Source organism: Centrocercus urophasianus, unplaced genomic scaffold (assembly GCF_019232065.1).
Source record: "Centrocercus urophasianus isolate 14NV4802_14NV808 unplaced genomic scaffold, USGS_Curo_1.0 seq_12, whole genome shotgun sequence".
Lineage (NCBI taxonomy): Eukaryota > Metazoa > Chordata > Aves > Galliformes > Phasianidae > Centrocercus > Centrocercus urophasianus.
The window spans coordinates 61,496,857-61,521,917 of NW_024884364.1; the positions used below are offsets into that span (position 1 = coordinate 61,496,857).

General features: G+C 37.4%; 1 protein-coding gene across 2 annotated transcripts in view; it reads left to right on the forward strand.

Annotated features, from left to right (window-relative positions):
- The window catches only part of TUBGCP3 (tubulin gamma complex associated protein 3), a 46,005-nt gene extending 22,335 nt beyond the window's left edge, over positions 1 to 23,670 (forward strand). The window contains exons 7-23 of one of the 2 annotated variants that reach the window (XM_042810377.1): positions 126 to 244; positions 3,716 to 3,841; positions 7,229 to 7,297; positions 8,377 to 8,509; positions 9,621 to 9,787; positions 10,294 to 10,404; positions 10,798 to 10,906; positions 12,965 to 13,154; positions 14,319 to 14,454; positions 15,259 to 15,327; positions 15,462 to 15,515; positions 16,510 to 16,645; positions 19,110 to 19,198; positions 19,335 to 19,466; positions 19,824 to 19,964; positions 20,615 to 20,731; positions 22,507 to 23,670. In XM_042810377.1, the coding sequence (XP_042666311.1) occupies positions 126 to 244; positions 3,716 to 3,841; positions 7,229 to 7,297; positions 8,377 to 8,509; positions 9,621 to 9,787; positions 10,294 to 10,404; positions 10,798 to 10,906; positions 12,965 to 13,154; positions 14,319 to 14,454; positions 15,259 to 15,327; positions 15,462 to 15,515; positions 16,510 to 16,645; positions 19,110 to 19,198; positions 19,335 to 19,466; positions 19,824 to 19,964; positions 20,615 to 20,731; positions 22,507 to 22,665 (2,057 nt within the window). In that variant the 3' untranslated portion in view covers positions 22,666 to 23,670. The remainder of the gene's footprint in view (positions 1 to 125; positions 245 to 3,715; positions 3,842 to 7,228; positions 7,298 to 8,376; positions 8,510 to 9,620; positions 9,788 to 10,293; positions 10,405 to 10,797; positions 10,907 to 12,964; positions 13,155 to 14,318; positions 14,455 to 15,258; positions 15,328 to 15,461; positions 15,516 to 16,509; positions 16,646 to 19,109; positions 19,199 to 19,334; positions 19,467 to 19,823; positions 19,965 to 20,614; positions 20,732 to 22,506) is intronic. The other variant, XM_042810378.1, reaches the window with a different exon arrangement.
- Positions 23,671 to 25,061: the final 1,391 nt, after the last annotated feature.

The following is a 25,061-nucleotide window of genomic DNA, read 5'->3' on the forward strand; positions in this document are numbered from 1 at the left end:
TTTACAAGCTCTTTTTTTTTTTTTTCATTTGGCTGGGCGTCTACATACATTTTTAAAGTTGTGATCAAATTGAATTTAATTTTCCTGGCAAATCTAAGCACTTTTTTTCTTTTTTTCCTTTCTAGGCTCTGTTGAGATAACTGAAGCAAACCTTGTAAGAGATGTTTTGTATGTCTTCCAGGGAATAGATGGCAAAAACATCAAAATGTGCAATTCTGAAAATTGCTATAAAGTTGAGGGGAAGGTACTGTATGGGGATTTGTATTTTTTGTGTTAGAAGACAGATTTTTAAGGGAAAGAACAGCCATTTAGTTTTAACAGAGTAGCTTTAAGTATTACTAAGCAACCTTCTGTTTTCAGTCAAACCAAGTTCTTGCTTTATGCATTCAGATGGACAGAAGGAAAGTCACTATCAAACAAATGCAGGGGCAGTATGGAGTGAAATTAACATTTTGGGGTTTTGTTTGTTTTTTGTTTTGGGGTGGGTTTTGTTTTGGTTTTTGTTTTTTTTTTTTTTTTAGGAGGAAATTCAGGTGGTTCAAATCCATGTGGTTTTTTGCCTGCTTTCTCTTCTACATCCAGAAGCAAATACATAGAATTCTGTTTTTTTATATTATGGCAGCTGTTAGTATATTGCCTAAATATACTCTAAATACTTACATTCAGAAATAAGCACACAAATAGTGTCATAATTGTAATGGATAAGTGTAGTATCAGAGTTGAAAAGTGAAAAAAAAATAATATTGTGAAATCACAACTTTGGAAATATTTTTGACTGCTTTCTCCTGGCTGCTGAGTAAATGAGTGAGATAAAGGAACAGCTGTCATAGTGAAGGCTGAAAGTTCTTCTGTGTTTCTGTATCAAAAACCAACATAAATATACCGATAGAAATTTAAAAATAATGGCTGAACTTAGTTCCCAAAAGAAACCTGCATTTTCTAAGTTGTTCAGAAGTAGTACCAGGCCAACAATTTCTAACTACCAAGTTGGACTCAAAATATTAAGCCAGTACTAAGACTCCTAAGTTACAGCTTTATTTGAGGACTTCTGCCATCATTTGCCCTCCTCAGTGTATAAAAAAAGTAATGTAAAGTAGATGCAGGCTTTTGACCACATTTTTGTTGGTCTAAGACTAACAGCTATGATACAGAATGGATGCTAGGCAGCCACTTGACCTTATGGACTTGGTTGCAAGTTACGGGGGTTCAGATGAGGTCATGCAGTTGGCTCTAGCTGCTTTAACATCTTATTCAGTGTTTAGAGGGTACTGCATCACACTTCAATTTCAGCTCACTAATTGCTTCTTATGTTCTTGTTCAAATGGAAAGACGATGTCTCCGAATCTCACTAGCATTAAGAGTACATACAATACGATTGTAAAAGTGTTGGGAACTACTTCTGGGCCATTTCATATCCAACAGCGCAGTAGACTTGTGTTAATGTTGATGATATCAGAACTGTCTTTTTTTTTCTCTGTAATAATAGCAAAAAATGACATATCTCATTGTTCCTCCCATAGGTTTGTAATGACGTTTAGGGCTGCTTGTGGGAATGGAGACCTTATGTTCATTTAAATTGTGTTAATACATTGATTAAGGATGTCATGTTTTAAACCTGCAGATGCTGCAAAATTTCTAATTCCTCAACACTTGCACTGTGATAATTATATTCCGTATCTTATTTAGATTATATGTGGCAAAGGAAAGATAGGGCAACAGGTTTTTTTTTTAAAGCAACATAGAGAAAATGTAATGATTGATCACAAAATTAGTGCTACGGATTTTACGACTTTTCTGCATGAATTCCACGTTGCATAGGCTAGTTTGAGGTAAACAACTGTGCTACTTCAAACCCCTAATTCTGTTAAATCTGGGATTTTGATTATTTGAGTCCTTTGTGGTCAATAATGCTGCTTCCTTAGAGCTTTGTGTCTTTATCTGTCTTCGTTTTAATTGTGGAGTCAGTTGTCTTCCCTCCTTCTTCTTTGTTGCACTTATACTGTGCTACAGTGGAGCTGCAGCTGGTACTTACTGATGAGAAAGGACCAGCCATGTTGTACCTACTCTAGTTGTGTTGACTGCTTGTTAAGAAAAAAAAAAAAAAGTCAAAACATGTAGTTTTCCCATAGCTGCACAATTTTGTCTAAACAGAGAATGGAAGCAATCTTCTATTTAAAAATGCTTGTAACATGCAATCATTTTCCAGACAGTAACATACTTGCCAAGCTGTTGATTCTTACTCGAATGTTTTCTAATGTCAGCCTTAATATTAGATCTGTTGATGACATTCAGCACTGTATAAGCTGAAAGCTTCTGATTAGATCTAACAGATGCAAATATAATAACACTAAGCCAATTTTGCTTGTTCCTCATTTGATTTCTGCGGATGTGTAATTGTGTTTAGTGTTTGTCAACCATTCGTTAGAATTGTTGAATTTAGAATTCATGGAATTCTAAATAGTTTTTATTGCATGTTGTAGCTGTGGGCAGCATTTCTTTGTGTGTTGAACCATACTTGTTTGGGCTTGAATTTATTCTTTGGAAATTGTTCAAGCACTTGAAGCCATGTTTACATGGCTAAACAAGAAAGCTAAGGACTGAACTCTGATCTTAATATCAACTGATCTGCCTGGTTCAAGTCCACACTGTCTGTCTCATTTTGTAGCTGATTTTTCTCTCAAAGCATGTTTCTGTACTACTACCTAAGACACTTAATAAATGAGCTAGATGTTCATCAATCTGTTAGCTTGTTAGTGCTCTTCTTTGCTTGTGTTTGGACTGTTCCAGGTGGCTCTCAAAGACAAAATTTTCTGTTAAGATAAGGCAGGCCCAAGTGTTGTGGGTGAAAGTCAATTTCTGCCTCTTGGCCTAATGGATAACTCATAGTCCTTGTTTTCTTTTGTCAAAATTTTTAAAACTTGATTACATTTGTTCTTTGGTAACGTGACACAATGGGGTAGAAGCACATCTCAAGCAAGAACAAGAGGAGAAGGCAGTGCCCTTAGTGATGGTGACTGAAGGAAGAACTGTATTGTTTCAGGAAAGAATAGTGGTAGTTAAATAGACTGCAGGGAACTAAAGCAAGCTTGCAACATGAAGTGAGACAGTTAGTAAAAGAAAAGTAGAAACAGTGTAAAGGAGCTCAGATGCACATGATGAAATATGGAGTAAAAGCTGTTACTGGTGGATCTAACTTAAACTTGGAATTCTGATTCAGTAAGTTTTGGTTTCTGATACCTACTCTGGCACTGGATTATTATATTCTGTTGAAGATTTGTTTCACATGTAGTAGTAACTAATTATTTTCTCTAGGTTTCTACACTTGTTTCAGTCACTGGCAGCTTTTTTGGAGACACAGTATTTTTATTCTTGATTTTCAGGATAAGACGAAGTGTGATACTAGATCACCTGTTTGTTACTGTCATAATTGATGAATGTAAAAAGAATGTGTGAATGCTGCAAGATTAAGATTCCCAAAAAGGAAGATCCCAAAGTTGCCAGTAATTTATCTGTTGCTGTTGCCTTTCCATAGGTTACGTGTATTTACTTAATGCTGATTACACAGCTGTCTGGTTTTTGGTACTGTCCTTGCAGTATAGGTTAAAACTATGCATTCCTGAAAATTGGCTTGTTTTATGAAAAAGACTTTAGGGAAGAAATGGATTAGCATGCTTTGACTTCTACTTACAAGGTATTGTTTCTGTTAATTTTGTAGGTGAGCTTGTCCAAATCTCTCAGAGACACCACAAGCAGACTTGCGGAGTTGGGATGGCTACATAATAAAATAAGAAAATACACAGACCAAAGGAGTTTGGATCGTGCGTTTGGACTCGTGGGTCAGGTAGGTCCACTGAAAACAGTTGATGTTGCTACAGTGTTTTGGTCTTATTTCCTTAGAAACCACTGAGTAAAATGCAGAACTAGAATGATGGGTAAACTTCAGAGAGTTCATGGCTTGGATCCTTCATCCTTCAATTTATTCATTTTATGGACTGCCACTGTTGGTGTGGGTCAAAGACTGAAGGCAAAGGGCTGTTGCAGGAAGGTTTCTTGTAAAGAATCCTTTTTTTTTTTAATCTCACTTTTTTACTGAAGTGTTTATGCATGTCTACAAATAAAAACATTGCTTAAATGAGATGATGGTGTTTCTGAACTAATCGCTTTCTTAGTTGTTAAGGTGACCTATGAGGAGACGCTCTTGTCTTGCCAGCTGATGTTGACGGTCATGTGTTAATACTAATTAACTCTACATAAAAATGCAAATATCCCATTATCATCTGCCCTTTCTTTTGAATACAACATCAAAAGAATGTCAATTTTTGTTTCTATAGGTTTCATCATCATGATTTGTAGTCTACAGTAACTTCACAGCTGCTGTAATACCCCAAACCACATTTACTGCTAAGGCATTCTCGTTTCCTCTCACTTGCTTCCTCTGTAAAACTGGATATTATCCCTTCTGAGTCGACAGAAATGTTGTCCTTGCCTCTAGCCATTACATCCTACCTAATCTGCAAAGAAATTGAAGTGCTTCTCCCTTCAATCTAATTTTTCTTAAGAGGTCAGTAGAGATACTGTAGTGCTTCCTACTATTCTAATGTTTTATTCTGTTCCCTTCTGTCTCTTACTCTAAGTAACCCTTTTAGCTACAAATAAATATTTTCTAGTGATCCAGTGCTGATTTCCATGTTTTATAAAGTAGAATTACTGTATATACGTTTCCTTCAGACTCTCCACGTTTTATATGGGTGAATTTTTTAATTATTTACCTAGTAGGTCCATACTTATGCTTATTTTTCCCTGTCTCTGCCTTTAATCTATAAGGTTACAGCAAGGGGAGAACTTTAATTCTTCAATGAATATAAATGTTCAGTATCTTGGCTACCACATGTAGTTTCAGATAATCAGAAGAGGGCTGTGCAGATAGCTAGATGAATCTGCATAGTTCTAATGCTGTTAATTTTGCTTGAGGCAAATACTTACCTCATTTTTAGTGCATAAGTATACAAATAAAAACATTTCTAATCCTACTGTCAGTATCTGGACAAAAAGTATATTCTGTTGTTCTTCACTGCTAATATAGCTGACAATTTCAGGTGCTGTACAGTGCTTTAAGAATTTACACACAAGAATGCTTTGTGCATTTCAAAGCTTCATTTGCTTACTGTTTTAAAAGAATGCTTGTCTAAACACGTTTGAACAACATGTAAGATAAGATGTACGTAGAATGAGATGGCTGTTTTTACCAGACAAAATATCAGGAAGAACAGTTATTGAAGTAGAGGTATATCTATATACTGCACTTCAGTGTTTGCTGCTTAATATGTAAGTTTTAGTGAGTCCTCAAAAATCATTGGCAATGAAGTGAAACTTGCCTTGTATTTTGACATTTTGCCCATTTGAAAAAAATATCAATTTTTTTAGCAAGCATTTAAAATGTTTTCTCTTCAGCAAGCATTTTCTCTCTTTCCTGAGCTGTCTTGCTGTGGACTAAATCAGAATTCACAGGATCATAGATTGGCCTGGGTTGAAAAGGACCACAATGATCATCTGGTTTCAACCTCCCTGCTATGTGCAGGGTCACCAACCACCAGACCAGGCTGCTCAGAGCCACATCCAGCCTGGCCTTGAATGCCTCCAGGGATGGGGCATCCACAACCTAATTCTAGGACAGTGTCCAGTTTTCCATGACATTTTGGGAAACAAACATCTGTGTTTTTCAATGCTGAAATTGGCACCGAATGTAAATTTTGACTTTAAAGTCATTGATACTGTTTTCACTTTTTGTATGCACTTGCAGTGCGTGCAAATGTTTCATTGGAGGCTCTACTCTGCCCTCTGTCTTAACAAATGCTGCTTTAATAGGTTTCAAAATGTACTGAAGAAGCAAGTGAGAAGAAATGAAAAGTGCAATTACACATAAGGGGGTTTCATTTTGCCCTTCAGTATCCTTGGAATAAAATGAATTTTGTATTGCTTTCTAACTGATGAAGTAGAGCTGAAGAAAGGAAGGCTTTTTCTTCAATAAAGCATATAATAGCAAGATTCATTTGTTTTGTTGTTGTTTTTTTTTTTTGTCGTTGTATTTTATTTCCCTAGGACTCTTAGTGTCTTAGTAGGTAGGCATTTTGTCAGGAAAGATTTATTTTTTGCTTGTTCTTGTAGATCTATGCATATACATATTTTAATGAATAAATATTTTACTTGAAGCTCTTGGGTTCATGTGAGGTGGTTTTCTTCTTTTTTCTTTTTTCACATTTCTTAAAATGAGTAATTCTCAATTGTTAAAAGTATCAAGAGCATCCTTTGTTTGTTTGTTTGTTTGCTTTGTTTTTTCCAAAAGTGCTTAAAGCTCAAATTTTTCAGCTTGGTACAAAATTGAGTTGTATTGTTACTTCAGTTTTAGAAAACGTTGCACTGATGTTTTCAGTTTACAGGCCAGGTTAAGAACAAAAATAACAAACACAATACCTGAGACTCCCAAAGTGTGGGGCATTATCCATTATGAAATGAGTATTCCTTCAAGAACTATCTTAAAATAATCTTTATATATTTATACTTCAGTAACCCAAAGTCTCTATGCTTAGAATTGTTACACAGAGAACGTTCTTTTCTTTAGTTCTGACCTATTAACTTTTGCACTTTCTTCAAGTTTCTTTGTGTATTTTCAGTATTAATCATTTCCTTTATGTGAAGGGAAAAATCATCTATAGCTGTCAATGGGTAAAAGGACAGAAACTTGGATTACTCAATACAGCAGCACTTAATGGGAGTATTCCTTTATTGTGTTTTCTTGTTTATGCCATAATCTATACAATACACATAATAATAGCTGTCTAACTTAAGGTGTTCCTTTATTAGAGGCCTTTTTGAAATTGAAATTCTACTCTTCGTTACACAATGCCTCTTTTATAATTAAAAAAAAAATCTTCTGGGTTAAGTTTTGCTTTGCACTCGCTATGGTAATGGTTAATGTTGTCATTGCCATGATAATACAGGCATGTTGTCATCTGACTTTGTTCTTGGAACAGGAACTGCACGTCTCTAGTGGAAGCACTCACATGTAGGCCGGTTTTCTAAGACTCAGCATATGTGGTGAAACTTTTAGCTCAGTTCCTTTAAGGAAACTTTTAACCACATTCACAGAGTGATGGTAGGATAAAAAAGGCCGTCTGCATTAAACCAGAAAGATGTTTCCTGACAGTTTTTCCTTTTCTTTCTCTTACAGAGTTTTTGTGCAGCCTTACATCAGGAACTCAAAGAATACTACCGACTTCTGTCTGTTTTGCATTCTCAGGTAAACTAAATGATTCTTAGTTAGCTCATTCAGATACTCTAAAACAAAGCAACTCCTAAAGGTGCGTGTAGGTATCCTTTTTAGAGCAGGAAGGATGTACAACAGATGCCATTGAAAGTAGATGCAATACTCTGTAACTTGCACATTACTTACTCTTTGGATGTAGATATTCATAAATGTTTTTCACTCAGAAATTTGATGCTTTTTGTGAGCAAGAAATGTAACAGGTGTTCCTAAGCCCCTGTCCCTTTTTGCTTCGCTTTTGTCAGTTTCATCTTATGTGATGTTTCTGTCATTCAAATCCCAAATGGCATGGCACATCTTTGAGAAAGGAGAAAAATGTTCTTTCTGTATTTCGAGCAACTTGTAGCTTAGAAGCTGGGAACAAGGACAGTTCTTTAACATTTATGACTTTTGAACGCTTGTCATTATTACTACTTGTATTTTTTCCTAGCTGCCATCCTGTTAATCTTTTAGTAATTATTTCCTGTTCTGTCCACAATAACTTTGGTTTTTTTTTTTTGGTTTGCTGTAGCTTTTTTCACCAGGAAAATATTTGATTTCTTTGAAATAAAGCTTTCAAACCTCTTTACCTTTCCTGCTTTCAAATAAGTGATGGCTTTGGTGGGAGGAGGTGCATATGATGGAAAAAGGAAGGTTCTAGTGCCACTCACTTGGGTTGACCACAGTGAGTAGCCAAGCTCTTATCCTGCTTCTCACTCAGTCTTGTTTCTTGGAAGTTGGGGAGAAAATGGAAGCACGGCAAAAACATAATTGAATTAATAATGATTTGACAGGGAAAGCAGAAGCTTTGTGCAGAAGCAAAGCAAAAGGAATAATTCATCCACTACTTTCCATCAGCAGGCAGATGTCCAATCTCTTCCTGGAAAGCAGGGCTCAGTGTGCTTGGGAAGGCAAATGCTGTCACAGTGAACTTTTTTCTGCTTTCCCTACTCTATTCTCTGAGCTTTTATTAGTAAAATGCTAATTACAGAACAAAAACTATGAAACACCATTTCATGCTTCAGTGCTTGCCAGTTTTGTTCCTTGATACGTCTGTCTATTTCTTATTTGATCAGCTCCAATTGGAAGATGATCAGGGTGTAAATTTGGGACTTGAGAGCAGCTTAACACTTCGTCGTCTTCTCGTCTGGACATATGATCCTAAAATAAGGTTAAAGACCCTTGCAGCACTTGTTGATCACTGTCAAGGTCTGTTTAATGTTCATCTAACACTTTTGGGAAAGTTATTTAACTTCTGAGTGGTTGTGCCTGCTAACTGCATATCACTAATATTGCTATTATATTTTTCTGAAAATTTTAAGTAGCTCATCTTCTGGAGTATCTCTTTTTGTTACTTCAAGCAGAAAACTGATGAGTAGATGCACTTAAACATATTGGTGGGTGTTTTGTTTGTTTGAAACATTTTTATTAAACTAGGACATGTTTAAAATATCCTTCAAATTTTAGCGACGTACCTTTCACACTGTTTTCAGTTATTTTAGTTATCTTTCAGAGAACCCTACTAACACTACAAAATGACTAGCTCAGCCTTTTCACTGGGTATGAGTATTTTTCTATGCAAGCTGGCGTATGGGAGCAATTTGCAACTTGTCTGCAGGTTGATGCAAAACAGCCAAACTTCTCAAATCTGAAAGAAGTATGCAGTAATGATCCACAAGGAAGAGCTGGGGAATGGTGTTGAAGTTGATCAAAACTTGGTCACTAACCAACCTAGGCCTGTACTGCAAGGACATTTTAAACTATGCAGTGTAACAGCAAAACAAGTGCTAGACATGTTTTATTTGATATATTTTTTTTGCAACTTCTTACTTTTCAATTGGAGGATGACGGGTTATGACACCTATAAAGAGAACTGTGGAGGAGACTGTCACTGCGAAGCAGAAAAGATACATTTGTGTTTGTATATGCACACAGAACAGCTGAGAGAGACAAAGTACAAGATAGAAAGAAAATAAATACTATAGCTTGTCCAACACTCTTACTGGTGTGGTTGGAAAGAAAGGAAGCATCAAGTCAACCTTTGTGGGTGATCTGATTCTGTAAATTTTACGTTACTGCAAGCTACTATATACCAGACAGAATGCCACATCTTAATACTTCAGTGAGATTAATGATTCATGCCTTAAAACCTAAGCATTCCTAGTCAACACTAAAAAATTTACTTTCTGTACATTTTAGAAGTGTGTTCAATAAGCTCTCAGTGACATGAGACTACTTAAAATTGATGGCTGCTGAATTTATTTATGGAGTATTTTAATTCCTTCATACAGTTCTGTTCCTTTTCCCTATGACCTTACAGGAAGAAAAGGTGGTGAACTAGCTTCAGCCGTTCATGCCTATACTAAAACAGGAGATCCCTACATGAGATCTCTGGTTCAGCACATTCTTGGCCTGGTCTCCCATCCTGTACTGAATTTTCTTTATCGATGGATTTATGATGGAGAGCTGGAGGATACATACCATGAGGTAATATATAAGAAATATATTATCTTTGTTCGTTTGCTTTATGGAAGCTTGTAGGAAGAGGAGAACTGAAGAAGTAAACTGTTATGTAAACATACTAAGTAAGTAATGCATACATTTACAACATGAAATGTGACTCTGCTTAATGAATTCAGTATTAGTGTGATGTCCTGAAGTTACAGTGATACAATATGTTGTCTTCAATAAATCATATCCTGGATCTATTTATAGATACAGAATAATGGAATAATGATAAATTCTCTCTTCTGATCAAAGCATCATCTCTGTATCCTCCTGTTTAGGAGCAGTAGTAATGTATGCAGAGTTCTTTTTAACTGTTTAGAATGAATATTCTACTTAGAATACCTCTTGTTATCTCTAGCCTCAAGTATCTTTGCTTTGTCAGATGGGATGGAACAGCCGATGGTTGCAGAGTTCCTCTAGAAATCCTGTAGTTATTCTATGGCTCACATTCTTCTTTTGATTTTAATATTTATTTCAATCTACAGTTCTTTGTAGCTTCAGATCCTACAGTCAAAACTGACCGGTTGTGGCATGACAAGTACACTTTGAGGAAATCAATGATCCCTTCTTTTATTACAATGGAGCAATCAAAAAAGGTATGTATTTAAAAATCAATCTCGCGATGATTTGTTGGCCTGTGCTGCTATTTAGATAGATATTAAGAAAATGGAGACCAAAGTTAGCAGTAGGTATTCATCTTAAAAATAACTAAATTACTAGAATTATGTACTAAGGAGGACTAAGGACTGTTTCAGGGTTTTTGTTGTTGTGTTTTGTTGGATTTTTTTTCAGTTTTCTAACTAGTAGTCTTTGTTTAAAGAGATTTTGAGTGTCACTGGAGTTCTGGGTTGCTGTGGTGGAGATTGCGAAACTAAGAGTGAAGAAAGATGACGATAAATTATTGTTGTGGTGATTGTGGGTGGACTTTCTGTTAACTTTTACCTAACATGCAAGTAGCTATTGAATTAATAATAATCTCTTGTTTTTAGGTCCTCCTAATAGGAAAATCCATAAACTTCTTGCATCAAGTTTGTCATGATCAAACTCCATCCACAAAGATGATTGCTGTGGCTAAATCTGCAGAATCTTCGAAGGGTGGTAGAGTATCAGTGTTGGTCAATTTCCCTTTCAACTGAGCTCTGTGCAGTATGTGGCTTAGACTATAAATTCACACTTCAGATAATGAGATGGAAGGGAGTTCAAAAATTCCACCTTTAAATTGCAGGGTTGTTTTTTTTTTTTTAACTGGTTAATTCAATTTTGCAGAACAGGTATGGAGATGTGTGTGTATAATTTTCTTAATTTGATGGGTTTGCTGAATGGTTTTTAAAGTACTGAGCTTCTGAATGAATCCAGGCATGATCAGTCTGCTTTCAGCTGACTTTAAGTTGGAGGAGTAGGATGAGAGCAGGCATATTCTTGAGTGTTGCTATGAGAATTGAGACTTCTCATCAAATACACATCACATAATTCCATAATAATAATAATAATTAATTAATTCTGTGATTTTTAAAAAGGTAATTAAAAATCCATTATATGTGGGATGCTAGTAAAATTGTTTTTGAAGACTTTAATATTGGTTTGCCTGCTGTTGACCGTTAAGCCAACTTAAGGTTAATTTCAGAACTTCCTCGGAGTATTTATTACTATTTCTTGCTATTTAGAAGAGCTTTCAGTTTTAATGTATATGGTATTTATGGTTATTCTGTGATAGCTTATTCTTTACAAAAAGGTTAGAGTTATGATTTTCATTTTGAGCATAGTGATGTCTTTTGCAAATATCTGTGAATTCTTTACATATGTTTGTACTTGGTGTCCTTTGGAGAGCTTTATAGGTTACTGAGAGTTGGGAAACCTCAGTGTGCCATTGAACCAGACTCAGAGACAAAGAATCAAAGAATGGTTTGGGTTGGAAGGGACCCCAAGGATCATCATGTTCCAACTCCCTGCAGCAGGCAGGGCCACCAACCTCCAGATCTGGTATTAGACCAGGCTGCCCAGGGTGCCATCCAACCTTGTCTTGAATGCCTCCAGGGCTGGAATATCCACAGCCTCTCTGGGCAGCCTGCTCCAGCACCTCACCACTCTCTGTGTCAAGGACTTCCCCCTGACATCCGATCTAAACCTTCCCTCCTTGAGCTTAAAACCATTCCTCCTTGTCCTATCACTGTCTACTCTTGCAGAAGGTGATAGGACTTTGTGAAGTTTGCCTCATTAAAGAGTGAATTCTTTGTTAGAATCATTTTTTGTTTACTAAGCTTAGAAGCAGTTTAGTAGTTGAGGCTGAATCTCAGCAGAGCAGCGTGTGAAACGTGGTTCTGACTTTTCATATCTGCAGCGCAGATTGGAACTAATTGTTGAACAGGCAGCGTGCTGTTTTGATACCTGGACCTCTGGTCTCTACCTTTTAGAGCAGCTGCTGTAGAACAAAAAACTGATGTAAAATGGGAGTGTATCCTTTAATGCTGAGGAAGGCCTGATAGTTCATCATCCATTATTTGGAGTTTTGCTGAAAGAAGCTATGTTACTTTTGCTATCTAATAGGAGCTTTATTGCAGTCCCTTTCTTAACAAGCTTATAGCCATAAAAAAGAGTGAAATACACTGCTTATGTCCTACTTTCTGGTCCCAAATTGCTCTACATTAAATGTGGAGAAGAAAGCAAAATGTTTCTGACTGTCCCCTAGATAATGCAACCATATTCCCTCATCTCGTGTTCTGATGTATCTGTGGAAGCTCTTTTCTGTTGGATGTTCTGACTGATTCTTTGAATGTTTTTTTCTTCTACCCTTAAATGTGGCTCCTAATTTAGATCCGTCCCCAACAGAGATTTTCCCAATCTGTACTTTTTGATCTCCTTCAAATGATTTCATTCTGTAAACTGCCATACTCCAACAAACTTAAAGGAAAATTCACTTTCTGTGTAGTAGTGATAATGTAATATGAGCTCAGAAGGTACGGGCTGGGTACATGCTAAAAGTAATATTGTTGAACTATGGGCTGCTTTAGACTTGCTTTCGCTTTGGCTATACCTAGTGCATAATATAGTGGATCAAAATAAATAGCAATTCCTCTGCTTGAACACTTCAATTTCAAAGCTTGTTTGCCTCATTTTTTTTGAAAAATACAAATTTAATTCTAATTTATTGTTTTTTAGCTGCTGATTTGTTCACAGATCTGGAAAATGCATTTCAAGAGAAAATTGATGCAGCTTATTTTGAGACCAGCAAATACTTGTTGGATGTTCTCAATAGGAAGTACAATCTACTGGAACACATGCAGGCCATGAGGCGTTACTTACTACTTGGTCAAGGAGACTTTATCAGACATTTAATGGATTTGCTCAAGTAAGAATAAGAAGGGTAATTATGGTGAATTTCTGATGCTCCCAAGTGTTCATAATTGGTACTATTTTGCTGTCAGAAGATGATGCTTGAGTTATTACTCAAAGGTTTACCTGAACAACTTTGAAATCCTATTTGCACCCCAAGGGCTGAAGGTAGGAAGTACATTCAGTATTATTTTATAGTGTCTTGAAAAGCTACACTTTTCATTGAGCCTGTGAGAGGCCCAGGGATGTTTGTACTTTGCTTGCTCCTGTCAGCAAGTTTAAGCAACAAAGTTCAGTTTCTGGAGCTCCTGACACCTCTAGTTAGTACTGTTCTGAGTGTTAGTCTTCTATATATTTTGGATGCATTTGGTCCAAAACATCCTTAATTCCTTTCTATTTTATTTAATTGATGCCTCATCAATCTCTGTTTAAGCATTCAAGAGTACCTAGAAGTTTAAGTTCATAAAGTGAATTTGCAAGCTGCTTTTGCATGCTGGTGCTACTTAGTCTACCAGAAATATCCTTAACAGAGCTTTCCTTTGTTCTGAAAGGCAGGCTTTCTAATAAAGCTTTCATCAACTTCTTTGTACATAACCTTGCTTTTTTATGTGGAAAATACTGTGAAGCAGAACAAAATTGGTGCATGAGAGTCAGTATTACATTTGAGACAGAAATAGAGAGGGGCTTTCCAGCACTGATCATGGGGGAGAGGATTGCAAAGCTTGCATGCTGCTGTCCTTGGAAGGTTGCACAGAGGGAGTGCGTTTGAGTTGTTCTGTCAGCAGTTCGAAGCCCATGAGGTGCCTATCAGTAAGTGTCTCAAAACAGTGAAACAGCTTTTGTGGTTTGATGTGTTGATGAGTTAATCTGCCTCATTTTAGATATAAATGCAACTGAGATTTCTTAATCGTTCTTATAGCAGTGCTAGTAATTTGAAATGACTGGCATTGAAGCAGGATAATCTTACTCCTCGTGCTGATGCTCAGATGTATAGCTGCGCATATATAAACAGTTATAAATATTTTGCTCATTGATTTTCTTTGTGGTTAAGACTGGAAGAGTAACATAAGAGGTTTCGAATTTTCAGGAAAGTATTTCACTGCATGCTGCAGTTAGAGCCAGTTGCTGCTACAGGCTATCTAAGAAGTCTGCCATGACTTTTTTGTTTCTTAACTTTCAGACCTGAGCTTGCACGACCAGCCACAACCTTGTACCAGCATAACCTAACAGGAATTCTTGAAACAGCAGTGAGGGCAACTAATGCACAGTTCGATAATCCTGAGATTCTCAAACGATTGGATGTTCGACTTCTGGAGGTTTGTTGCATTATGGTGACTCTGACCTGAAACAGAAGTGAATAAAAATCCATACAGTGTTTGTGTACGCAGGCATCTACATGAAACAAAATTTTGATACATACACATAGTAATTATTTTGTCCTCCCCTTTTTCCATTGAAGTCCACTTTGAAATATGCAAACCTCACTTAAGCCTTCTCTTCCCATCTCCTGCCTGTTGTCAATTTATATTTTGAATTGTGTTTGCACAGCCATTTCACTGACAAAACAAGGTCAAGTATTTGGGTCAAGTAATAGATGCAGATGGCCCTTATTTGGGGTTCTGTAAGCAGCTCTTGCTGATACTGCTCTTAAAAGAATCTTGGGGTGTTTTTTTTTTTTTTTTCCTCTCACCAGTAGTCATGAAGAGTGGAGAAATGCAAGTGCATTTTGTGAAGGATACCTCTACTAAGAAACTTGAGTTGATGAGGAGGTTCCAGCCCCAGAGGTGGGAACTGTCTGAACTCAGGCAACTGAAGTAAACCTGTTCTTAAGGCAAAGTCCTGCCTGAGAAGTCTCCTCTTCATTTATTTTAATATTTTCAGTGGAAAAACACTGGCAGCATGAACATCAGCAACTGGGTGAGGTGAATCCTGCCATTGTGTAAAGCATAGGTTAATTTTGGTTTAATCTACTACTCTTGACAATGAACTCCTGTGTCACGTATTGTTGTGGTTGCTTGCTTTTTCATATCAGCTTTTCATATTTCATCATAAGAAGCAGCAGCTCTTCTGCACTAGCATACTCTGATTAGCACTAAAGTTTACATGTCTTTTCAATTCAGGTATCTCCTGGGGACACTGGGTGGGATGTCTTCAGTTTGGACTATCATGTTGACGGACCAATAGCAACGGTAATGTCATATATTGCTGGTTGTGAACATGTCTCAGATGCTGAGCTAGATTGCTAAACATTTTGTTATTGAAATAACCTTCTTACTCTGGAGTGTACGATCAGAGAGACTCCTCTTTTTTTTTTTTTTTCCAGCATCAAGGATGTATCCAACAGCTGAGCCAAAACCTCAGTTCTTATAAATTAACAGTGAGTGCTGAAAAATTACATCCAAAACATTAATTACTGAAAATCAGTAGTTCATTTGTTCTAGCAGAGATTTTGGCAGATACTTAATAAATAAAGTGCTGCTCCTCATAGACCATTATTATGAGACTGTAGCAGCTACTCTGAGATAATTTGCAAGGAACTGGAGATTGTATCTGAGGAGAACTTACTTGTACTAACTAAATTAAATTTGATAGGTAGTGCTCACAAGAAATACTGAGGAAATAATTGTGTTGATAGAATCAATAGCAGTATTGATCAGAATGCATTTAGTCTCTGTAAAAATGTTGTAACACCAAAACATGAAGGAATTGTTACATACGTATGTAGTTTGAAGAGCAAAATGTTTAAGGTTTTTCTTGTTCACCCTTTCTTACCCTTCTATGCACATTAGATTGGAAGTGAGGAAAACCTCTCAAGAAGCAATTGCAGGTTCAAGCTTTTTCAGTTTCCAATCTGCTAGAACAACAAATACATTTGTACAGTGAATTGGAACTGGCAAAAGCATTAAGGCAGTTCTGAGAATTATTTACATTTATTTCAGTGTACTTAAATAGAAGACTCTTTTATGCAGAACAAATAAACTTTAGTGCATTTTTATTCAATTTTTCTTCAGTCTTCTTAAGAAATACCCTGTGCAAATACTGATAATGCAGGAATCTTTTTTGTATTAAACTAGGAAAAAATTAAAAGTGACAGTGCTGTAAGAAGACACAGTTGAAGTGCACTGGGGACCATACTCCAGAGTGCTTGACCATGGAGTGCTGCAGCTCTGCTGTTAGCAGTGCTTGGTGCTTATTTGAATGCTGGAGAGCTCAGCTCAGTTCTTGAGGGAGCATTTTCCTAAGAGCTTTTTTTGTTCTGCTGATATTTTACAATGAACTGCATGGGTCAGAATAGATGAACTGGGAAGATGTTATTGGTCCTTCAGAACACATGAGATCTGTTAAATCTGTACTGATACTTTGTTTTGTAGGTGTTTACACGTGAGTGCATGAGCCACTATTTAAGAGTATTTAATTTCCTTTGGAGAGCGAAGCGAATGGAGTACATTCTTACTGATATATGGAAAGGACACATGTGCAATGCAAAGCTTTTGAAAAGTATGCCAGGTGAGAGGTCTGAATGGATGACATACTCATAAACTGGGTTTAGATTACTGTAACTGATTTTTAAATGGCCAAAAAAATCAGTTGTGACAAATGAAGTTTATATTTTGTTGCTGGTTTTGATTGACTGTTTAATGATAGAGAGTGAAGATGAAATAGCTTTATTGTGTATGGAAGTTTCCTGCTTGTTTAACCTAGTCCTAGATTATGGGTTTTTGTAGCAGTGAAGAAATGAAGCATCCCATGTCTCTGGAAAGAGACCGTTACTCTTTCATCTCCTTTTATTCATCTTCCTTGATCTTCCCTCCCTTCCTTGATCTGTACCCTCTACTTCCCTTTGTCTTGTGCTGGGAGTACTAAGTCTTCCACATACACACTTCCAAATTTACTAGTTTTACCATTATTTGTTTCTTTTATTTAGCTAAGAACAGAAGACACTAAGATAAGAGAAGCAGGTGTTTGAGCAGCAACAGGAAAGCTGTTAAGTGTAGTGGCTCTTTATGCTTGGGAACTTTTGATTGTGTTTTTCTGTAGAGAATATAGAATTGTTTGAGCATCTGTACTGGCTAAAGGTTGACTTCTGACCTAACTACATTTTCTCTGTTTAAAAAAAAAAATAAAAAAAGCTATTGGGGGTTACAGTTCTTTGTGGCACAGTAGTGTTTACAGAAATGCTTTTATAATTGGGAACTGTTTGATGAGTGGAAGCAGGTACCTTGGCCTCGGGAGCTCTTGTAAAGATCAGCTTGCAGGGCTGATCTCTGGACTATACAGAATGACTAAGTTTCCTTTCTGTGAGTAAACTTTAGATTTACTTTACTGTTGCTCCTTTATACCAAAGAAGTCCTTGTTTGACTTAAAACCAGTGGTGTATTGTGTTCTCTCCTTATGTTCCCTTTGAGAATAGGGTGTGGTTTTATTCTCCTCACTTGAAGGTCTTCAGGCTGAAACCATCTCCTACAGCTACATATTTTCTGCTTTCAGAAGACATACCTGGGAGAGCTTTCTTATGCTTTTTTTGTGGAGCATTCTTCTGTAGATTAAATCATAACAGGTTGTCACCTTTAGATCTGGCTACTTTTTAGGTAATGCTTTGCATTTAAAATGCTACCCAAGATGTTACAGCTATTGCTAGCAGATGGAGCTCAGTGTTGCATTTGAGTGTAATGCTCTGACAGAGGAGTGTGTGTTTTACAAATATCTGCCTTCTGCCTGAAGGGACTGGAGGCTTTCTCATTCTCTGACATGTCTAAGTTGGAAGCTGTGGGTAGATTTTTCTTCCAATATGTGCAATACATGGAGAGACTGCCACAGCACTGATTTGCAAAGAAGAAGCAGAACTTGCTTCATTTTCTTTCTCTTCCTCCAGAACAGTAACTTACCCTTCTAGACACAGAGCAGAAACTGGAAGACAGTAATTGATAGAAGTGCCTGTAGGAGGGTCTTTGTTTTTCAACCACCATATGGTAGCACTGACTTTGTAGGATAGCTTTGCTCAGCATTCCCTAACAGCCAGGGTTTTCAATGCTTTCAAGGACCACTACTGAACTGTAGTGCCAGTCTTGCTCTTTTCTTATCAGGAAATTGGATAAAAAATATAGATGTATCCAACTCACATAGGCATGTTGGGCAGTTCCTGTTGTTTAACCAGTCCTGGCATTTTTATTTTTTATTTTTAAATTGACTCTGTTTAAAGAAGATGCAATATATGTATAAAAGAGTCTTCCTACAAAGGCATAGAAAATGAACAGAATACCTTGTTGTGCTGTCAATGAGATCATTAGATGGGTCTGTAACATTGTAGATAGGAAAATGCAGAATTTCTTGTGTGTTGGAGCCTCATAGCTTTGGCAGCGTTTTAGAAATGACTTCCTCTGTTTGGATGTCTGCTTGATTCCAGACAGAAGAATCCTCCATTCTAGAGGGTTTTTGCAGTTGATGATAATCTTAATGGTACCCTTCTCTGTCTTAGACAAATGCACTGGGTGAATAGGCCTGGACTACTAGAGCTACAGATTCCCTACTCCTGTTGCAGCCCCCCTCTTTTCTCTTCTCAGTGTGGTAGTACAAAATATGCCACTTGTAGTATGAAGACTAGTGGCAGGAGGTACAAGAGATCCCAGATGAACTGCAGATCTGTGGCCTTAGATTTTTCAGCCAAAAGAGAGCATGGAACATGCTGTGTTTTTGCCTCTAAGGACTAAAAGGGTCTCAGTTGTGATAGTCTGCGAATTTCCAGTGCTGTCTGAGCGTGCAGTTGGTGTCTTTAGCTAACATTTTTGAGGAACTAATTGTGCAATGTTCTTTGTTCAGCTGTTTTTTTCCAGTGTTGCTACTGCCATCCAAGACTAGTGGCTGTCTTATGAGTTATTCAGTTTGGTAGAAAAAAGATTACCGAGCTGGTTTGATGGCTGTGCTTGTCCTTGTGGTCTTTAACATGCCATCTCTTTGAATTTTTTCTTTACAGAGCTTTCTGGGGTGCTGCATCAGTGTCACGTTCTGGCATCAGAAATGGTCCATTTCATTCATCAAATGCAGTATTACATTACATTTGAGGTATACTCTATCCATCCAATATGTTGCTTAAAAACGAAGTACTTTTAATGTTCTGTATGTGTTGTGTGTCTTAAGTTTCAAAGAGCTTGTCATCTAGCAAATCAAAACAGCCCAATCCTGAATCATTGTACTCCAGGTGCTTGAATGCTCGTGGGATGAACTCTGGAACAAGGTCCAACAAGCACAGGACTTAGATCACATCATTGCAGCTCATGAAGTTTTTCTGGACACAATCATAGCTCGGTGCTTGCTGGATAGTGATTCCAGGGTAAGTCTTCTCCTTTGCATTAAATTGTAACTGTGAGCTTATCTTATGAATTTCGAACCTTCTTCTCTTACGTTCCAGGACAAAGGAGAAAAGTCAGTTTTCTCCCTCTCAAATAAGACCTTGTTGTAGGAGGCTGCTCCTTGCACACACTAATAGGTGCTGGTTATAAAACTTTTGCAAGGTGGGCCAGTTGCTTATAGTCCTGAGAAGCAAAGTTGTTATGCAACAATTGACTGGGAACTTTGCAAAGCAGTTTCTTCAGCTAAACATGGGAAAATTTAATTTACGTTCTCAAGAGTGCTAGTATGCTTTTACTGTAATACTCTTTCATTGTTTTGTTACTTAACTGTCTCACAGGTACTTCTCAACCAACTTCGAGCTGTTTTTGATCAGATCATTGAGCTTCAGAATGCCCAAGATGCAATGTACAGAGCTGCTCTGGAAGAGTTGCAACTAAGATTGCAATTTGAAGAGAGGAAGAAGCAGCGTGAGCTTGAGGTACAGTAAGAACATTACTAAAATATGAAAACTAGTTGAATAATATCTAATTAATGTCTGGTATGGAATGTTTTTACTTCAGCTACAGCTACAAAAGAAATGAAAAATGTATTGAGACGCATGTGAAACTCATCAGCAGTAGGTAGTGAGTTTAAACAAAACCTCCAAATGACGTTTCATTTGTGTCTTACTCAAATCTCTGAGTGGATGGAGTTTGCACTGGGCTTGGAAGGACAAGGCATTTGGGGATGTTTTAGGTGAACGAAATGGTAGAGCCTTGAATATTCTGAATCTTCTTGCAAATAATGCCTGCATACTGGCACGTGGGATGTGCAGTGCTGGTACAAGACTCAACTGCTTTGCTGATCTCAGACTTCCTTGGTAATAAAAGTCTTTCTGTGAAGAATGTGAGAAGAGCTTCTCTCAATTGCCATTGTAAAAGATCATGTAATAGCACACCTTGAATGTTTTCATGTGCTGTACAACCACGGAGAGGACTGATAATTTCAGCCTTAGAAGGTCCATGTTTGGCTTTCTTTGGCTGCATTTGACCATGTGAACATGGTAGTTCAGCCCGGCAGAAGGTGGACAGAGCTAACAACTTCTATCATGTGACAATTGAATTCTTACTCATTTTTCTCTCTGTGTAGGGCAAATGGGGTGTAACTGCATCAGAAGAAGAAGAAGAGAAGAAAAGGATAAAAGAATTTCAAGACTCAGTACCCAAAATGTGCTCACAGCTCCGAATACTCACTCACTTTTACCAGGTACCCTTTAGATATGTATATCTACATCTATATGTATCTAATATGTATATCTGTATATACCCTTTATATATGTATATCTATATGTATATCTTTAGATATGTATGTAGATATATATATATATTTTTTTTTAATTATTTTTTTTTTAATATGGGTCATTAATTACAATATGTAGAAATCAATTTCACAAACAGGGTAACTTTTGTTTGTGGATCTAGGTCTTTATTTCTTTGTTGTACTTAGATGCCTGTGTTCACCATTCCTTAATAGACAGCACAGATGTGATGTGAATTATTCTGGCTTTGTCTTAGTATGTTATAACTCCTGCTGGAGCTCCCATTTCCCAGGAAAATGAGCTGATACATTTTGAGGAGAGTGTTCAGAAAGCAGTGAAAAAGGGGGCACAGCATTATGTGCCACAGCAGACTTTCAGAGTCAGAGCACAGAAAACCCAGAATCCTACCCCAAACTCCACTCTTGTCTTTCACATATGAGAAATTCTTGGTGTAATATAGTCTGCCTTTAACTTTTCTTGAATATCATCTTTGGCATACCTGAAAATAAGATTTTTTTTTAATGATATTGATGCCAAGTTTGAATTAAAGCTGCAGGGTTTGCTTTCTTCCTGCGCTATTGCTGTCCTGGATGAAGTGATGCTGAGTGTTGATTTCACATGCAGATTTTAAGGAAAGCAGAATACTGTGCTCAGTATAGCAAATATTGGTGTCTCTTTTTTTTGAAGGCTGTAGAGATCCTGGGCTTTGATAGGAGAACTTCAAATCTGGGAGGATTTTGCCTCCTGCATCCAAATATTGTACTTCTCCCTTCCAGAGAAAAATAGAGTCAGATAACTTAAGAGCTGTAAGCTGTGAATAGATCATAGTTTGTGTGCTTTGCAGGACTGCTACAAGTTGGCAGTGTAGCTTTGTCAGCTTGGGCTGTGTTCCTGTCAGCCCTACCACAGATTTTTCGTGCAAGGACCTCTCTGGCCATCCGTAGTCGTCATTGGAAGTATTTAGGAAGGTAAATGGGAGGTGCCTGCTCATAGGCATGTCCATATTAGTATTTAATGGAGATCAGGAATGAGCTCTTGATGGGAGTTTTCCCATCCTCCCAAAGCTGTGCGTTTTCCTGTATGCTGTGGAGCTCCTGCAGCCCCTTGGCCAGAAATGTGCCTCCAGCTTCCTAATTGCAAGTCCCAAGTCAAAACTGCTTCCAATACACAGTCTAGTCACTGAGTCTGCGGCCCTGGCTGCCCTACTTAGCAGATCTTTTGCTGTTCCAAATATCAAACAGTATGTTTGAAATAAGCAGTGATTTATAGCTGTTCTAGTCTGTATTGTACATAGAACATAAAAACAAACATTAAGGTCACCTTGTCCTGAATTACCCTAAGTGTAGCGGGGCTGCCCTGGGAGAGCAGGCACACAGGAATGCTCCTCTGCAGCCTCTGTAGCCTTAGGACAGATGGAGAGCCCTAGCTGGGCAAGGGGATGGTCTGTTTGAAAGACTGAGCTATATGCACTGAAAATTTGGAAGTGTCTATGGCAGAAATTTGAAGGTAAAAGCAAGCTGTGGGCTTTTTGTAGAAAGAGTAAGTCCTGTGTATAACTAATTTGCTGACATTTGAATATAAATTCTTGTGCTTGTCTTTTCCTGGATTCCCTCTGTTGAATAAACCTTGTTGTCAGTCTTAGACACCACCTAGAATACCTGTGTGAAGCATACTACTGTTGCTTTCTTAGCTGTTTCTTGATTCTTTCTTTTTTCTCATTTAGGGAATCGTCCAGCAGTTCTTGGTCTTGCTGACAACCAGTTCTGATGAAAGCCTTCGATTTCTTAGCTTTAGACTGGACTTCAATGAGCATTACAAAGCAAGAGAACCAAGGCTTCGTGTGTCTTTGGGCACTAGAGGCAGACGAAGCTCACATATGTGAAATAGCTGCTAAGGACTGCACCTCGGTATCCGAAGGATGTTGAACCTCTTGTTGGACAAGGCAGTCAGTGTTGACATAATAAAACCAAATTGTGTGTAGTAGGTGTCCACCATTTCTGCAGACAACATGTTTTCAGTCATGTGATTGTGTGACACTATATAACAGGAAGCAAAAAAGTAGGTTTGTGGATTTTGGTTCTTTTTTTTTTTTTTTACACTAATGTTTATAGAATTATCAGAGTAAATGGGCTTCTTGAAACTGTTAGAATTATCCTTAAGTCATCCTTTCAAACAAATGCCATTTTTATTTGAAGCTTTGTAAGTTCTCTCCACTGTAACTTATATTTGTGTCGAAAAAATCACATCTTTTGTTTCAGAAAGCACCATTTCCTTTTTTAACAAGAAAATAAAAAGGTTATTTTTTCTATATGTACTTGTTCTATTTGAAAAGAGCTTTTGTTAAAGCCAACAGATCAGGACACAGACCTCTTGTCCTCATTATGAACCTATCCAGCATTTCATTATGCTGATTTTCAGTTTTGTGATGTGTTTGACTGTGTAAGAAACTTTGTATCTGGAGACATAAACTTCTATTTAATTTTTTCTTTGTTTTCAAAGTTTACAATTTGAAATAAAGAAAAATACTTGGCAAATTCTATAGTTACTGTACAGGAGAAAACTATAGAAATAGAGCCAGAAATAAATCTATTGCACATAAGATCTAAGAACTGAAGTTACTCAGTGCTGTAAAAGTGTAAGTTTCAATTAAGATTAAAGTGATTGAAATAATTGGTGTTCAAAATCTGATGTGTAGAAGCAATCTAAATTGGATAATGTCGATTTCATTCTCTTCCCTTGCCTATTTTTTCATTGTAAATATTTATATATTGCTGTCCAGATGTGGGGAGAGGAGGGATTCTTCTTTTGCAAAGTTGTCACTATATCAGGTCATTTATTATGTTCCACAGGTACAAGCTTAGAAAAATAAAAACAACTATCTTTCAAACATTGGCTTTGCTTTTTGTAATTGGAAAGTTATGATTCTTTGACAGGGTAAGAAAGGAGGAGCTCACAGCTGGGAATGTATTGGCCTACAGATCTCTGCCCACTACAGCCTTTTGGTATGGTATTATCCATTCTTACAGTTGTATGTAATTCATTAATTAACAGCTTCCCTCTGATGAAACAACTCTCTGGGCTTTTTTGCCTTTTGCCCTTATTCTGTCCAAACCTTGGGAAGCAGAAGGAGTGGCCAGGCCATTCAGGCAAAGCTGATGTGATATGAGTGGCAGGACCTCTTGTGGGAATGATGCATAAAACGTGCAGGCCTGGACTAGCAGGCTTGCCTTCCAGAATTCTGCTGCAGTGCTCCCAAAAATGTTGTAACACAGGTTTTGGGGTTCTTACTTTTATTAAATAAAACATGTAAGCCTTTTTTTTAGCCCTGTGTTAAAGAACCTGCCAGTGCACCTCAATTCACTAGAGTATTTGCAGGCAGCATTTCAGCCATAAGAAAGTCACGACGCTGAAGCAAGTAATAATCTGTGTGCCAGGGGAAAGCTGAAGGTTTCAGAGCTTGGCATCATAACAATAAAAACCACTTTATGGGTAGGAATACTCTGGTTTTGTGTGTGTGGTGATAGTGTAGTGTTCTTGCAGTACCTGAAAGAACTAAGAAGTTTTGGGGATTGTGTTTTGACCAATACCTCTCCTCCACCCAAAACTGCTGACAAAGTTGTATCTGCATGGCTATTCTATTGGCCATTTTCTTGAAAGACATGTACAAGGGCTGCTCCAAAAGTAATGCCTCCTAATTTACTCTGTTGGTCTGCATCAAAGGTGGATGTTGGTGATATGGCAATAGAAGCTGAACTTGAATTCCTCTATATGGAAAACATTGCACCTATTGACATTCATTGACGCTTGCTGAACATTTATGGAGGCCGAACAGTGGATGTGGGCAAAGTGAGGCAGTAGGTGGTGCCTTTCATCAATGGCCACAGTGATGTGAAAGACAAGCCATGTTCCAGGCAGCTATGCAGATTTTTGAGCGTGGCTTGTAGGCTCTTGTTCATTGCTGGTGAAAAATTCATAGCTAATAGTGGTGACTGTGTGGAAAATAGTGTTTTAAAGCTGAGAATTTGATCTCAAGTAGTGTTACTGTGCTCTTTGTATCTGTTGTAGTTTCCATGGAAATAAACAGGAGGGCATTACTTTCAGAGCAACCTGCATAAAATGGAACAACAAAACAGTTGTAGAGAGAACAAGGTATTTGAACCATCTTTTGGCCCTATACTGTTATAGCCAGATTCTCATCAAGTTTTGATCCATTCCCTTGAACAGCATCTACTTCCAGTCATTCTTTGGGTTTGGAAAGAATTATATCAGCAGGATTGT